This window comes from Lycorma delicatula, chromosome 1 (genome assembly GCF_047948215.1).
Source record: "Lycorma delicatula isolate Av1 chromosome 1, ASM4794821v1, whole genome shotgun sequence".
NCBI lineage: Eukaryota > Metazoa > Arthropoda > Insecta > Hemiptera > Fulgoridae > Lycorma > Lycorma delicatula.
Genome location: NC_134455.1, coordinates 360,036,799 through 360,055,153, shown reverse-complemented (window position 1 = coordinate 360,055,153; position 18,355 = coordinate 360,036,799). Strand labels below are relative to the sequence as shown.

Below are 18,355 nucleotides of genomic sequence, written 5' to 3'. Positions count from 1 at the left end.
CAATATAGACACCCCGGTGTCTCCCTCCTGCCGAAACGATACAGGTAGGAATAGGAGGAGAACCCCCCCATGGCCTGTGAGGAGCTGGGCGAGGAAGAAATCCAAGAAGAAAACATGGGCCAAAAACAGAGCCCTGTGGAACCTCGCTAAACACTTCAAAATCCACCTGCCCATCTTCTGTCAACAGCGACAAACTTCTGCTGTGCAGATACTCATTGATGATAGCCATCAGGTACTTGCTGATACCTCACCCTCTGAGTACGGCCAGCACCACCAAACAGGGAACACTGCCAAATGCGTTCCTGACATCAAGGAGCACTACAAGTGAAATACTCCTCACCCACTATGCGCTGAGCCCACTCCAGTACATATTAAATGGCCCTGACCAAGGACTTTCTCTTTACAAACCCAGACTGGGTCAAGGAGAAGTCCCCATATGCCTCCACATTAGCCCTAATCCTGACACAAGACATTCGTAAAATTTGCCGAAGACATTGAGTAAACATATTGGCCTGAAGCCAGAACCATCCCCGGAGTCCATACTCGTCTTCAGCAATATCAGTGCGCTTCCTTCCAGCATCTCAGAAAGCAACAACCTGTAACCCCTCCCTTCATGAAATCCAAGATGGTCCACAAGTGTGCCTCCGCAAATCTCTTTATGATAAATACTGGAATGCTGTCCAATCTTGGACTTCTTTTAAAACCAATCCTCCGTGTGGCCCATCACAGCTTATCGATGGAGAATCTGTTATTGCATAAACAAGTTACCCTTTACCAGTCCTCCTCATCATACAGGAATAACTTAAGTACTGTATGCAATGCCTTACCTCTAGACAGTTGAGGGAAGGACCTACCAAGCTTCTTCATAACAATCTGGTAGGACCTCCCCATGGAGTTTCATCCAGCCACTCTAATAGCTTGGTCTAGGACTCAGCCTTACCACATTTAATAGCAGAACACAGTATGTTTCTTGCTGCTCGATACCTCTCAGCCAACTCATCTGTATTTTCCAGACCCCAACCTCTGGCCTGTTGGAGATCTCTTCTGGCCAAGAGAGCTTCATGTCCCATTAGCAACGTCCTCAGACCACCAAAAACACTCCTTTTGGCAGTCTCCCACGATTGCACTCCTCACCTAGGACTCTCATGAGGTCCTCTGGTCTGACATCTTGCAGTTGTTCTAACCTGACAGCTGCTGCGTTTTCAATTCTCCTGGTCTGGATCTCCATGGGTCTCCACAGAGAAGGCTGATAGGGTCCCATGGGCTGATCCCACCAAACAGAAAAGGAGATCGCTCTATGATCTGTGGCGAACTCATCATCAACAAACCTCCAGTCATGAATCCTTGGAACAAACTTTACAGTGATGGCCGTAATATCAATCACTGAGCCCCACCCCTGCCAACAAAGGTGAGAGCTCGCTGTGCACTGTGTGCCAACATCTCAACTGATGTCATCATAGAGGCCATGGCATACCCCCTGCTGTCATTGACCTCAACCCTTCCAACTCTACACACCTGGCATTGAGGTCCCCAGTTATAATCACAGGCATACATGATTACCTTATAAATCTGTCCAGCTCTTTGAGGAAGTTGTAGAAAGTCTCATTCCCACAGTTAGGGAAAATGTATGCACTAACCATATCAATCTGCTAGTTCTATCACCACCAGACCACCCCTTCTAACGACTCTCCTCACAGCAAAGTGGTCCAATACACCCGTGATTGCTGTGTCTCCCAACCAGCCATCTGCCGCCACCACTCTCTTGTTTGGTTCAGACAATAAGATAAAGTCTACAACTTCAGTGACAGCTGAAGGTTGTTGACTTTAAATTGAATTCTTTATTTGTTTTTTCAAGTCACAAATGATAAGAAATCACTAATTCTGCACCTTAATTACGTCTAAAAAATTTCAGTACGATCTCATTTCATTAGCATACCATAGCTGAAATCTGAGAAAAAACTTACACTTGCCATAACTTACATATGAAGCAATTTAGAACATATGTCTATATGAACTTTTTCCATTATTTTTACAAGTAGAATAGGTTATGAAAGTCCTGGGAGAAATTCGAGATACATTCTGTTTATGTGACTTGCTCTATAAGACGACATACAGAAGTTGCTTTTAATGTGTGTAGTCTTAAGTGTTCTTGTATACCTGGTTAAATATCTATTCAGTTTTTTTGATGCAGTAATTAGTGCAATCATGCAGAAGTTTAATTTGTTCATTCTTTGTTTCTTGATTTTGTCAGAGTATATTTTGTTAGTTTGTATCTTATACATTTTGTGTTTTGAAAATTACACAGTGAAATTCTTTTCTGAAAATGTTGAGAGTTTTGTATAATAGTTGTTGATACATGTTAGCATTAAATACTTTCTGTACAGTGTGAATTTGAGTGTTTTATATTCTACATGGGATACTGTCTATAACCAAATGTGAGTAGCCAATACTTAATAGTAATACATTTATAACTCATGCTATGTAAAACATATTATGTTCTTTATAAAAGTCAACTAAGGAAACTTGCTGCCACTCACAAGTTTTAAATAAAAAAATCACTTTTGGCACACTAGAAGGCAGAGATAGATTTCACCAATGCTAAGTAGGGAATAAAAAGGATTTCCACCTTAAAGTTAAGAAAAACTTCAAATTTACTTAATACGACAATGGTTGCATGTGAAAAAAAATTTACACATGTTTAGCATACAACAAGCCCCATCATCTTACAATTCCAGCAACACTTTGGTCATCCCCTGCCGTAAGGCCTGGTCACATCAAAAATTGTTTCAGTCAAAAGTTTTAGGTAATAGAGGACTAACGACCACTTTAAACTGATTCGATACTGTGCCTATTAATGGAGGTATGATTTTTTTTCATTGAAAACTCATTTTTTTCACCCTCTGAGCCAATGGTTGGTGATATCAAAAAACTTTACTTAGATAAGTTTAGGTCCTTATCCAAAGAATAGTAGGAACTTTAAACGAATTAGATATTTTAGTTAGTAAGAAAGTTATATAGTGATATTTTTTTTTTCAAAAAAGACCCCCATTTCCACCCCCATGGTCTGATTTTGCCCATTAACAAACTCAACCGAGATTTTAGGTTATTATATTTTACGTATCAATTTGAAAGTGATTGGCACAAAATTATGGCAGTTATCATGTCCATAAGAAAGTGAAATATATATATATATATAAATTTATTAATAAGTTTATATATATAGTTCATATAAACTTTTGAACTGACGATGGTTTTGGGTCGGGGGATGTGAAACACGAAGATATATAAAAATTTTCTGGAAATTGAATTATGATACCCTTACAATAGGTAGCTTACTTATGAAATCTACATAAAACTGTAGTTATATCATATCATATTCAAAAAATGCATGAACTAAGATAACCAGAATTTAAGAGACAACTTCAGTAATGTAGTTCAGACTTTTATCTGAACTAGTCTATATATATATTGAACAATGATTTTTTATTTAGATCCTTTACCATGATTTCATATTTTTGAATATATTAGTGGCTAAAACAATAGAGTATGGAGTCCTGAGTAACCTGAGATTTTCCATAAAATCTTTAAATTACCTGAAAATTAGCATACATTATACTGATATTGTTTTTGTATTTATTTTTATTGATTTTGTACTGGTATTATTATACTTATAATTTCCTAAGTTATTAATAGTTACACCAATGTTTTTACAGACATTAACTACGAATGAACACTATTAGTAAATTATTAAAAAATATTGTAACCTTGTTAGAAACTAAGAGAAAATCCTGGTTTCAGGAAGATGGAGCTGCATGCATGACACATGTCAAATCAATATGCTAATGGTAAATAAAAAAATTGCAAGTTTTGGATTTGTACGTTTTCCAGGCTTACCAACATGTTTATTTTTGAGGTCATCTGAAAAACAAGGCATTCAAAAAACCTACATTGAGGATGAGTTGGCAAATAATAGTGAAAATATTCAATAGTTAATTAGAAAGTGTCGTTAGAAAACGAGATCATATTTGCATTAGTGCTCAAGGAGAGCACTTTCAACATCTGTTGTGAAATATAAGCAAAATATTAAATAAGAAAAATAAAATTAAAATTAAACTGGTCAGATATAAATGAAAAATTAGATTAAATTGGTTTTGTTAATAAATTGTATAATTTAAATGTAGATTGCATAAGTTGTGAATACTTCAGAACTTATTCTTTCCTCTTTTGAAATATAACAGACTAAATTTTCTTTCCCTTAGAATTTAAAACGAAACTAAATAAATATTTTACAGACTGTTTCACTATATAAAGAAATATTCCTTATTGTTTATTTAGTATCACACTTCACTTTCTTTACTGCTTTTATGTGGATACAATGGGAATAAAAAATGTAATAAAATTTAAATGTTTTCTATTCAACCTCAATAAAAAAATGTTACCTCTTGTATAGTTTGGAATTCATGAATTTCTATTCTTTACTGGATTTTTCACCTTCCTAATTTAATTTCACACAAAAGTTCTACTTCTTTAATATCAATGTTAGAATATTCCATCTTTAATTCATAAAATTTCTGTAAAATTGTATTTTCCAGTATTAGATTATAAATTAAACAAAATTTAGTCTTGTTATGAGTGAACAGTAAATTTGAAAAGCTATCTACGGTCAGAAAACCTTTCTTACATTATTTTTTTCTGCATATTCTTTACCAAGCAATACATAGAATGGCAAAATATTCTAACACATTTTTTCTGCACACAGGCTGAAAAATATTTTTCATTTTCTTTACATAGTTTCTGGAATGACATTAAGGCAATCGTTAAATACACTATCATAACTACAAAGAGAAAGCAGCAAAAAAATACTCCACTTTAAATACTACATAAAATAAAATTGTTTATTTAACACTGATTTACTTACTGCAGGTTTAGATTCAACTTGTCGTCCACAGTGATGACAAACAGAGCCACCAGAGTGCGGTTCTGTTAGTGTTACAGTATTACTGCTGTGTTCACTATAAAATACTGAATCACTACCAGGACTAACCGAACGCAATGATTCTGCACTAAGCGCTTTTAATCGAGATGATTCTGGGCTCATTACTCCCTGCAATTTAAGAGAAATCAATACGATATACTTCTTGGTTCTGAATAATAAAAGGAAACTAATACACCTTCTTACAGATATTATATGCTTCTGCAAGGACTACTAGAGGAAATGTGTTAGATTCAGTATCACCTTGGGCTATAATCAGTATGAATTTAGTAATTGATAGAGTGATCTAAATTATTATTTGTCATTTAAATTTTGAAATTTATATAAACTTCATAGTTAAGACACTACAAAGTCCACATCATATAAAATTATTATTATTATAACTTATTTTAATTTTACTTCATAATCTACATGAGGCCTAATGTATGTAAATGAGAATTGTGTGTTTGCATCATTGTGATAAAAAAAATTGCATTTGTGGATTATTATAGCGTATAAGTTTGTAAGTGCTTGAAGAAAATATCATAATTTTCAAAGCATTCCATTTTGCTAAACTAAAAATAATCAATAAAATTAAATTTACTACAAAGAAGATAAAAAAAATAATTAAAGCTCTTGTAAAGTTTTTGTAGCTTACAGTAGTTATTAATAACTAAAAAAAGCAAAACTAACACTTCAAAAACTGTTACAATAAAATCTACATAGAATTAGTTATATAATCCAAAATAAATTTTTTTATATCAATTAACCTACTTATATAAACATGCTACGTACCAGAATACCGTTATTAAAAAAAGCATCCAACTCATCAATTTAAAATATAAGCGCTACAATATTTTAGAGCAATAGTAAATATTTACATAATTTAAAAAGCAAATTATTCACATTTAAGATCAAATTAAAAATCATAAAAATATATAAGTTCTTATTGCATGCATTATTTCTTTGATTTATTACAATATTATAAAATTAATGTTTACATCAGTTTTAAATTTTACCATTATTTATATTTCCATTACTAGATACACATTATATAACTTATACGAAACATTCTGCATCTAACCTTTGCCTTTCCACGCCTACTAGGGCTCCCACCAGGACTGCGTGCACCATCATGAGGGCAGAGATGAAGGTTGCTGGATCGTAGATTAGTACCCTCATCGTTTTGAGGACCTCTTGTGCTATCATGATAACAACAAACATGATTTGATCTGTTATCATCTGCTGTATGAGACACAGGACTGGGAGACTTGGTCACTAGTGAGTATCGTCTTCTTCCACTTTCTTCACCGCTATTACTACGTCTTCTTACCCTATTAATAAATTACCCCATTTAATAAATAATTTTAAACAGTAAGGCATTCTTAATATAATACAAATACAACCAACAAGAAGTTTTTGACCTTCGTAAAGGAATGATGGCATTATTTCTGTCTTTCATGCAGAAGATGCCAGGTTTAAACCCTATTCAAGATTGGTTGGTATTGATTCATTATGCTAAAGAATTTCTAAAAATATATTTTCAAACAAAAGTTTCAAACTCACATGTGGAATTTAAATCATTATAAAAACATTATTATCTCATTGACTATCCTTTTATTGTTTTTATTTGAATAGCACTTTTGCTGTTACTCTACCTGTTTAATTTCGCATAAGTATCAAATCATAAAGTATCAAAATTTACATGGTAACTACAGCATAAAAAATGAATGATTAAAATAAACATATTATATATGTATATATAAATATTCACATGTTCAATAAAATAATAATTTATAATTGCTAACTATGCTGAATAAAATATTTTTACAGTATTTGGTTGACTCAAAAATTGTATAACCAAGGCACAGCATATACATTTTATTATACCATAAAAGTAAACTAGAAAATGCGTAAATGAAATTTATCCATGTTTGCTAATTACACTTTATCAAGCATATTACACTTAATACACTTTATCAGTTAATACACACTAAATACACTTAAACAGCTAATATAACTCATTTTCAAATATTATAAATGATTAATAAACTTTTATTATAATTTATATAAAATTAACAAACTAAGTATAATAAAAAAACTCAAATGCTATCACTCATGCCCTCAACAGGTGTATAAATATGAAACCGGAATTTGCCCACAGATGACCCTAGCTGTCAATGTAGTTACTGTCAAACCTCATCATTGACATTATTTTCTTTCTTTGACGCTGACAAAGATTTTCAACTCACAATAATACAAGTTTCATACAATAGCATAGTTTTAATTAGTGTTGAACATGTCGAGTTTTGTACCTACAAACTACGATTTGCGGACAGCATTGATTTTCTGTTACCATTTAAAGAAAACTGCTGCAGAATCACATCGAATGCTTGTCGAAGCTTACGGTGTGGTGAGCATGCTCTTGGTAAATCACAGTGCTTTGAGTGGTTTAAAAAATTCAAAAGTTGTGATTTTGACGTGAGAAACGAAGAACGTGGAAGACCACTGAAAATGTTTGAAGACAGTGAATTGCAAGCATTGCTGGATGTGAATGACACTCAAACGCAACAACAACTAGTGGATCAATTAAATGAAACACGAGAAGTTATCTTCATACGTTTGAAAGCCATGGGAAAGATCCAGAAGATGGGAAAATGGGTTCTACATGAACTGAATGAAAGACAGCAAGAAAAATGAGAAACCACTTGCGAAATGCTGCTCGCCAGGTACAAAAGAAAGTCATTTCTCCATCGAATTGTGACAGGTGATGAAAAGTGGATAAATTTCAAGAATCCTAAGCATAAAAGATCATGGGTAACTCCAGGCAAACCATTGCCTTCGATTTCAGGGCCAAATTGCTATGGAAAGAAGACAATGCTCTGTGTTTGGTGGGATCAGAAGGGTGTATACTATTATGAGCTGCTAAAACCATGTGAAACCATTAATACTGAACACTACTGACAACAAATGATCGATTTGAATCAAGCATTGCGTGAAAAATTACCAGAATATCAAAAAATGCAACACAAAGTGATTTTGCTTCATGATAATGCACCATCACACACAGCAAAACCGGTCAAGAAAACAACTGAGGCATTCAGTTGGGAAATACTTTCACATGCGGCTTACTCACCAGACTTGGCTCCACCCGACTACTGTATATTTGCATCGATGGGACACACACTTGCTGAGCAGTGCTTCACTTCTTATGAAAATGTACGAAAATGGCTCGATGACTGGTTTGTCTCAAAAGAGCAATAGTTTTTTTGGCGTGGCATTCATAAATTGTCAGACAGATAGGAAAAATGTATAGATAGTGATAGAAAATATTTCTAATAAAATATTTTTTATTATTTTCATATAATAAATGTGAATTTTCTATACAAAAATTCCAGTTTCATATTTACACACCTGGTACATAAAAAATTGGCCATAAATTTGTTGTCGTAGGATATCAACATTGCCTTTGTCACAATATTTCAAACAAATGAAATAAACTTCAGAATTCTAGACCAAACAAAAATTTTCTGTTAAATGTTATTTAAAATTTACACGTTTAATTTATTTTGACTTATTATTAACTGTTTAAAAACTCATTGATTGTTTATTATTATTTAATACCAGTCAAAATAAAATACCATTTTCAGATACTAACTATACATTAATTAAATTATTAAAATATTAATGGTATTTTCAAAATTTACATAGTAATGTGATCTCTTTAAAAACCTAACCTTTAAAAAGTTATTCTGATTAAATATGTTTATTATCTATTAAACTGATCAATGGTTTTTTACACGACTGCCCAAAAAGGAGTGTAATGAATGTAGGGTGTATGTATGTGTTTGTTTTACCGTAGCAGCGTAATGGATGAACCAATTTAGATATTTGACCCCGGGCTGGAATCATTACATTACTGGTGATGTCGTCTATGTACTCATATATATATATATAAATCTAAAAAATTTATCAGATTAACAAGTCGTTTCTGAATAACACGTCTCAACGCTTCATTTTGAACAATTCAGAAACCTCATATCTCATAAGCGTGAAGTTCTTATCTTTTTATCTTATCTGTTTTTATACGACTGCCCAAAAAGAAGTATAGTGTATTTAGTATGTATGTATGTATGTTTGCTCCACCGCAGCAGCTCAATGGCTGCTGCGGTATATATATATATATATATATATATATATATATTATTTGTTTGAAAACAAAATTAATAATGAAAAAAAAATTAATTATTTGTTAGATTTGAAAACAAAATTATTCAATACACAAACATTATACTCCTTTTTGGGCAGTCATGTAAAAACACTAGCAAGATAACAACTTCATGCATGAGATAATACAAGGTTTCTGAATTATTCAAAATGAAGCGATGATATGTTAGTTATTCAAAAACTCATTCATTTGTCAAATACTATATACAAAATTGTCACCCGCATGATCTTTAATTATCCTATATTAGTAATTGTCCTATTTTAAAGAAAAATATTTTATTTGGCAGTCATGTTTTTTAATTTTTAATATTTATCTGTTGTTTTATAATTGTATATATATATATATATTCTTCAAAAAATATTTAATTAAACAATTATAATCAATTTATAATTATAATTATAGTAAAAATTTGTTTGTGGGTTTATTTGTTTGTAACAGCATCACATGAGAATCATCTGATGAATTATTTTCAAATTTACAGGGTACATTCATGTTATCCTTAAGCCATAGACTGAGGCCCTTGGGAGTGAAGTTGTGAATTAAAGATATTCATCAAAGAAAAAAATTAATCCTTTTACTTCATCATTATATTTCTGTAACCGTGGCAACAGAAATAAGTTATGAATTTTTCGCTGTCAAAGGTGTGTACTTTAGTTACCGTAGTTACTACTGTCTGCTGGCCTCCGTGGTGTGAGTGGTAGCATCTCAGTCTTTCATCTGGAGGTCCCGGGTTCGAATCCCGGTCAGGCATGGCATTTTTCACACATGCTACAAATCAATCATCTCATCCTCTGAAACAATACCTAACGGTGGTCGTGGAGGTTAAACAAGAAAAAAGTTACTACTATCTGTCTTTTGTAGTTTAGTTTCTTTTAAGCCTGAATAGTTTAACTGTTATTTATTATGATTATTCCATGAGGGTAATAAACGCTGTGGGGGTTCAGAAGGTGGACTCCTTTGGGTAGACTTTAATGGTGAGCAAAGTGAGGTCTGCAGAAATGGCGAATGAAGCAAGCACTGTGGCTCTGGGGTTGCCTGGGTTCACCTGAGCCCTGTGGATCAAGAAGGCAGAGCCCCAACCAGCTAGTAGTCATATAAAATGAACCTGAATGAAACAATACATGTTTAAAATTTGTTACAATTTTCAAATCTAAACTATGTCAACAACATTTAAAAAATAAAGAATAAAAAATTTTCTGAATACATGTGAAAGTAAAAATTAAATCAGAGTGTTATTAGTTAGGTAATACTAAGATGATAAAACACTTAAAAATAATTTTTTTATAAGAATATTCTAAAAACTAAAGAATCTTTAGTTACAATAATGTTGACATTTTTTAGCCAAGTAAGTATTTCATGAATCAGAATCATACTGACTGAAGCTGTATTGTTTGTACTGAATTTTTATAAGACAGCCATTTCATCCCATTTAAATTAATTCATTAGCATAATTACTACAAATAAATGAAATTAAATTCAACATGATAGAAGAGCCTACTTTTTTATAGAATAAAAAGTACTACATTTTCAGATCACTATTATTTCACTCAGTAAGAAAGAAATTAAGTAAAACTAAGTATATTTAATTAAACTATGTAAAACTGAATAAAATCCTAGTTCTTAATTAACTGCACCTGAAGAACTTAAATTATTGTTCATAATATTTCAACTTCTTGATATAAGTATGAACTTGATCGGAAAATTATAATAATAATCTAAAACTCTGTTCAATGTTTCTTATTAAAAAAAAAAAAAAAAAACTAACCCAGCTTATCTAATTTATTCATGACAAAAACTCATAACTTTCAGGATAACTGAATTTACCAGATGTTTTCATATAGTAAACCCCATACATTTTTAAAAACAACTATATATTACACGTATTTTTCCTTCAACTTTCTAGGTTGTACTCTCTAGATGCACACACAAGTATGCAATCCAATTTTTATAATTTAACAGTAAATTACCACTGGTAAAATCTATAAAAATATAAATTCTAACTACATAAGCAATTTTACCTCGAGTGGGTAGTAGGACTTCTGCCTCCTCCACTTTTCTTACGAGGACTTTCTCGAGGTCTGCGTGGAGACTTCCCACAGGTACACTCCCCACTTGATTCTTCTGATGACCCATCACCAACACCATTACTGACAAAACCCATCTGAAATCAAACAAAATAAAAGAAAAATTATACACACGAGTGATATTTATATAAAATAAAAATCAGCTACTTAACTTATTAAAAGAAATAAGATAATAAAATATTTGTGACATATTTCTAAATAGTACCTGGAAACATAGCTCTAAAAAGTCTTTTCAGAAACTCAGTAATCACAAAAAATAAAATTTCCAGAATGCAATCCCTTGAGGGATTATTCTTATCAGTGGTATACAATATCAGCCCAGAAAAAATCTCTGAAAGTTTATTTCTAGGCATTTAAAAATGAGTTGGAAACATTTTATCATTTTATAAAAATGTTAACTGCAACTGGAGCTCTTAGATCCAGAAATTAGCAATCTTTAATCGATTCTGAACTGAGTAAGCAGCATCACAGGTCATCAATCACAAAATGTGATGCTGTTGTAAATTGAAAATAACATTACATCAAGTACACTCCTTTCATTATATAAACAGGTGAGCAGAATGAGAATTTAATGCAGTTTCAATTTCTGATTTTGTACAAATTAAAATTTTTGTCACAATTTAAGAATTTCACTGGAGGTGTTCTGCTGATTTAATTAAGAAAAAAATCTGAAGCGATCATTATCATTTTAGAAATTTATTACAACACTTTATCATCCTATACGTTGGAAGTACTATTCCAACAAATTGATAATTGTATTTTTTTTCAAAAACAATGTGATCCCTTGCTGAGTAGAAAATATATCTAAGTTAATAAAAAACCTGGTTCTGAATGATGAAGCATTTTTAGAAAAAATGTGCTGCTATATATATTTTAGTAAAAGATATTGTTTTAAACTTGGAAAATCTATCACAAAGAAATAATTTAGAACACGTTGCATAATATGTCAACAGTTGAAGACATGTTTAATAGACTCATTCCCATAGATCACTGAAATTAAACCATGTTTGTAGTGTTCTCAGTGCATGCACCAGACATGTCAGTATTTCATTGCTGTAACAGTCAATGGAACTTAAAAAAGAAATCAACTGGGACAAGTGATATAAAATAATAGATCAAAGGGCAACTAAATAGGTTTACATATATGATTTTATTAAACTTTCTTTAATCTCCTGAAATATTAAATATTAAGATCAATGTCCCATCAAAGCAGAAAGTGAAAACATTATATAAAAATTTAATGAAACTTTTTTTTTCAACAATTGCCAATAACAAAAAGAAATAATATAAAATTTGTCATACTAGCTATTTCATCAGTAATACCGATTTTAGTAAACTTTCTTATTATTTGATGGTTCATAAATTTATGTTTATGTAACATTTATAAATACTTTTTCAAAAATGCATTGTTATGATTGATCTAGTTCACTGTTATTACTAATAAGCTCCAAGAATTTAAAAACTAATTTCAAGATTAGTGACAGTAAGTTTATTTTTATGTTCTGTTACATTGAATAATTTGGTTACCATTTTTTAATATGTGCAATAATTTCACAAAATAATGAAAATGGCTCAGTTGAAGTAGATAATCTATGATTATTAATAGATCAATTAAATTTGACTTTTAACTCCAATAATTGGTATTAAATATGTTAGTTTTTAAAAAAGTATTTTTATATATAATAATTATGTTAACATGAATGGATTTTAGCTTCCTGCATAACAAAAGTATATGCAGATAGCTTTTTGTCTCAAATTGTTGCTTGTTTCATCCAACAAAGAAAATAAAAAACAAAATTTTTTTCATACATATTCCACTCAAGAACATGGATGAAGTTAATTGGGGCAACTTTGTGCTAGTATATGAGGTGTGGCTATTAAATAACGAGACTAATGATGCTACAGAAAGCTTTCTCTTTTGACTGTTGCCACTCCAGTTTCTATAGACATATTAGTCTGACTGTGGCCTTCGCTTGGATAACATCTGTTTTTTGTTTTGCCAAAAAAATTGTAAGTGTTTTATTAGAGCAAATAATTATCGTGGAATTTCAAATGAAACTTGGAAAATCCACTACTGAAATTTATCTTTTATTAAAAAAAGTATATGGCAATGAATGTTTATCATGTGTGCAAGTTTTTGGGTGGTTTAAGCGTTTCCAAGATGGCCGAGAAGACATTGAAGATGTGTTCGTCTGGGTCGCCCTTCCATGTCAATATTTGGATACAAATATTGAAAAAATTGGTAATCTGATCTGATCTGACTGTCAGTTAATTATTTGTGCGATTGCTGAAACTGTAGGAATTGACAAAGAATGTGTAAGGCAAATTTTACATAACAATTTTAACATGGAAAAAAGTGTGTGCGAAAACTGTGTCTAAAATTCTCACAATCAAACAAAAACAAGTTCGTGAAAATATTTGTTCTGACACTCTGAATTTCATTGAAAATGACCCAGACTTCTTGGAAAGAGTGATAACATGTGATGAATCTTGGTTTTTCACTTATGAACCAGAAACTAGATGTCAATCCGTGCACTGGAAGACCCCAACTTCACCAAGAGCTAAAAAAGCTTGAATGAGGAAATCAAAATTCAAAGCCTTAGACGAATACCAAAGAAATTGAATCAGCCATTTCTTTATTTCACCACCTTTTAATGATTCTTTGAGAAATCAGCCTTCTATTTCTTATAAAATCTTATTTAAAGTGATGATTCACATTTATGATCTTTCTCAAAGACAGATGCACAGGATGTAAATAAAATTTAAATTCACTTTTGTTATGAAAACTTGACCCTACTGCTATTATAAGTAGGTAAAATTCCATACTTACTAGTCACTATTTATATGAAATGACTATAAAAATCATACAGAATAGTTTACAAACATAAAATATACTATGTATAATGAAAATATTTGATGAAAAAAAATATATGTACATACACACACACACACACACACACACACACACACACACCCACTGTTTAGGAAGTGTTAAAAAACCCCAATAAGTATTTCAACCCCAGGTTGAAACTTTTTAGAATTACTACAGGACAGGAAAGCATCTGGAGATGCTTATCTAAAATAAAAAAACTCCTGAGTTTGAAACCAAGAACTTCAAGTGATCTAATTACTTTTTAACATTAGAAAGACATTAATTTTTATTAATTCTACAGCTGAAGACCATTTTCAAACATATTACTTACATAATAATGCTTATCTGAATTTGTAAGATTATCTTATACAATTATTTTATTTTAGCTAATTCTGTTAATTTTTTTTTACAGAAATGCTGGTTCTCATAAAGATTTAAAAAAATATTAAATTTCTTAGCTAAGTATATCAAAATCACTTACAAATTTTTTTAAGGCAATTTTTTTGACATTAAAATTCATTCATTTTTGATTTATTAGAGTCAGCCTTTGGGTTGTTTCAGTCATATTTGCTAAACAAGACTGAATGTACAGACATCTATTACCTGGGGAGAAAACCCATTATATAAGTGAACATCACACAAAGTGCCACAAATTCATTTTTGGTTCACTTTTATATTTGATTTTATCCTGTATTATCTCCCCAAATTAGGCAGTTAATCATCCTAAATTCATGAAATATTAAATATACATCAATACCTACATGAGGTGAAACATGCAAATTTATAATTTAACAGTCGATAAACATTTTAAAATTGAATAGACTGAAAATAAACTACTTGAGAATTAATGTGTTCAATTTAATTGAACTAATTTAGTTAGATTATTTATTCCACCCTCAATATAAGACATTGAATCCAGATCTTAGGTAAATGATCCATATTGGGATGAATGTTTATGGGTCAATCCATTTGAAGTGAACCAAAAAAAAACATAGGCTGGTTACTTGACCAATTCAAAATAAATTGAAACTTACCCACTTGTTTCCTACATGTTTTACGACCTTAAAACTACTTTTTTTTTTTTTTTATTTTAACAGTTTACCTGTGGCGGCCATTTTTATTTTGGTATGCACACCTATTTTTGTGACTGTAAGGGTTTATGGAAAAATCATAATTAAAAAACTATTGGTCCTGGAAGGATGAAACAAAAAGCAGTTTATTCATTTTTTTCTTAGGTATGTATTATTCATATTTTCTTATTCAGGTATAGAAGAATATAATCGATTCTGTTAATTGTTAGAATCAACATTAATTTTTATTTTAATGTTATTGCCTTTGCACATGATTTACATATATTTTAAAGAGGAAGATGAGATAAAAAATGAACCACCAAACGACGTAAAGCCAAATAATTTTTACATTTGTAATCAATTTAAAATAAAAGATTAGTCCAGTGGTTTATTTACCTATCTTTCTTCTTTCTATGAGATAATTACCAATAAATTGGAACATGAAAAATGCTTAAATTTCACTAGTGGAATTTTTTTCAAGAGGCAGAGATGGCATACACAGTCTGAATTATTTTTTTATATGAAGGTATATGTTAATAGTTTTACCATAAAATAAAGTTATTTGTTCTGCTGAGAAAAAATACGTTTGAAACAGTTAATACAAAGATACTTTCCAGGAACTAAATTTAAGTTTGGAAAAATGTGTTTATTCTTATGTTATTCTTTAAGAGCTTGCTCTAATGCTATTTGTCTTGTTTTTCTTAATTGTTTTTTTATGAGCTCTCAAAGGGTCACAACAGAACTGCCCATACAGTTGACTGAATTTTGACAAAATATTTTTTTCATATATTTAAAAACACTAGTGACATCTGATTAACACACAAAAAAATAAGCTGTTTGTTTTCATCATTAAATTCGCAAATTTTAATGAGTTCTTTTGGCACTGTACCATACACTGTTTTATGACACTCATCATTCACATAAATTCCTATGGAACATTGTTCTTCCATTGTTTTATGTGAAATTACTTGAAAATGATGTAAAAATTTAACTAATTTTTAAATTTGCAAATATAATATTATAAAGTAAAAATTATTTTTTTAAACCTTTTCTGATCATGTAGCCATTAAACTGGCTATGTATGGCGTCAGTTTTAAAACGCTGTTACAAAATCATTTTATATGGTATCTAAGTTGGTTATTTTGTTTTATATTCACAAAGGAATCAGTTTTATTACACAATTTGAACGAGGTTTATACGATGTAAAATGTTTTATTTAGATTAAAAAGAATATGACCATTTTTTTCTCAGAAATGTGCTTGTGTGTGTGTGTGTGTGTGTGACTTGTGAATTATAATTGCTATGAGGGTTACGGATTTATTTATTATTTACAAAAATAGCTTATTATATTAGCAACATATCGATATATTGAAACACATAATAAATTAGGTTATACGGCACAAAAAAAAAACAGGTCGTTGTGGTCATAAATATGTCACTTTTACTTAAGGTCTAAAATATCTTTTCTGACCAAAGATATTGGTAAATATGAAACACATAACGATTCATAATGAATAACAGTATACAGTAAAAATTGTTTTTTGTCAATCTGAATAGCCTTTTAAGTGGTGGGAATTTTGATAAAATGTAGTTTTCTGAATCTACTTTCACTTATACTAACATATGTGATTTATGATACGGGTTTTTCATCATATTTTGCCCAATTTTCAACCGATTTGCCTGAAAGTATTATTTTTAAAATCAGCAAACTGTGTTTCATAAAGACAAAACAAAAAAAAAAAATTCAATTTTTTTTGAATTGGCCAAGCAACCACCCTTGGGTCACGTCAAATGGATTGACCCTTATACTTAATTGACAACTGAAGGTTTATAGGTATTTTTATGATAGTACAAAACTATTTTGGTTGATCATACAAACCATCCATTAAAATAAATGAAAATACTTACTTTTTGTTTGGGATTTATTTACATTTTGATTTTTGTTTGCCATCTGTGATTGGTATTGATACGTCTGCTAAAATTATGCAAAATCTTATGTATTCTCATATTCTCATTTCTCAATTTGTGATAGTATTACTTGTACATATGAATAGAGGTACTCGTATAGAGTTTTTTTTATTAATACAGATAATTAGAGGTATAATTTTTAACGATCTTACAGAGCTTCATATTAATCAATTTTAAAGAATATAATATTCTAATAATTTATGATATACCCTAACTGTACACCAGGCTTTGTTTGGTTCTCTAAAAAAGAGTGTACAGCTTTCTCAAATTTATCTGCTAAAATGTTAAATCAAGGCTGCAGTAAACTCTTTCAGCAAGTTTTATAAACAATTAAATAATAAATTTTATACATATGAAATACAAGCAAAGAAAAGAAAGTGGCAGGATCATTTGGAAAAAAGACACAAAAATTAATTTTTACATTAAGCTTACAGATTGCATTATGGGATGAAAGAGTGGCCTACAGCTGCCTCCTAGTGACTAGTAAGACAGACATATACATATATATGTAAACACATATGTATCTATGTCCATGGTTACTCTGATTTTTATGAATAAATATCAAACAATTTATCTTGCAAAGTATACAGCATAAGGCATGAAAAGTGACTTTTTAATTATCTCAGGTATAGAAGAATATATCGGTTCTGTTAATTGTTAGAATCAACATTAATTTTTATTTTAATGTTATTGCCTTTGGACATGATTTACATATATTTTAAAGAGGAAGATGAGATAAAAAATGAACCATCAAATATAACATACGACTTAAAGCCAAATAATTTTTACATTTGTAATCAATTTAAAACTATTTTTTCCTTTCTCTTTTACAAAAAAATAAATAAATAAAAATATGAACCAGTTACAGATCGTAAACCATGATCAGCTCTTTATTCTGTATTGTATTATATGCAAATTACAAGGGACATCTCTAAAGTAAAGACTGTCGTGAAATTTCTCTCCTTAAGATTGGCAAACCTGTGTCATTCATGGCCACGCTAGTAATGTACACACTGCATTGTTTTCCGTAAGTTGTCGCGTTGTAGTATCTTTGATTACGTGTGAGTAATTGCATTATAAAATGAATAGGAAAATCGATGATGCCACTGACTGTGAAATACATGGAGTACGTTTTTAAATCATGAAGACGTTAAGCCAGCT

General features: G+C 30.7%; 1 protein-coding gene across 1 annotated transcript in view; it reads right to left on the bottom strand.

Annotated features, from left to right (window-relative positions):
- Positions 1–18,355, bottom strand: part of LOC142334481 (uncharacterized) — a 266,080-nt gene that overhangs the window by 45,073 nt on the left and 202,652 nt on the right. Inside the window, exons 20-22 of the mRNA XM_075382546.1 lie at positions 11,219–11,361; positions 6,057–6,306; positions 4,919–5,104 (exon numbers count right to left, since the gene is read on the bottom strand). Of these exons, the coding sequence (XP_075238661.1) occupies positions 4,919–5,104; positions 6,057–6,306; positions 11,219–11,361 (579 nt within the window). The remainder of the gene's footprint in view (positions 1–4,918; positions 5,105–6,056; positions 6,307–11,218; positions 11,362–18,355) is intronic.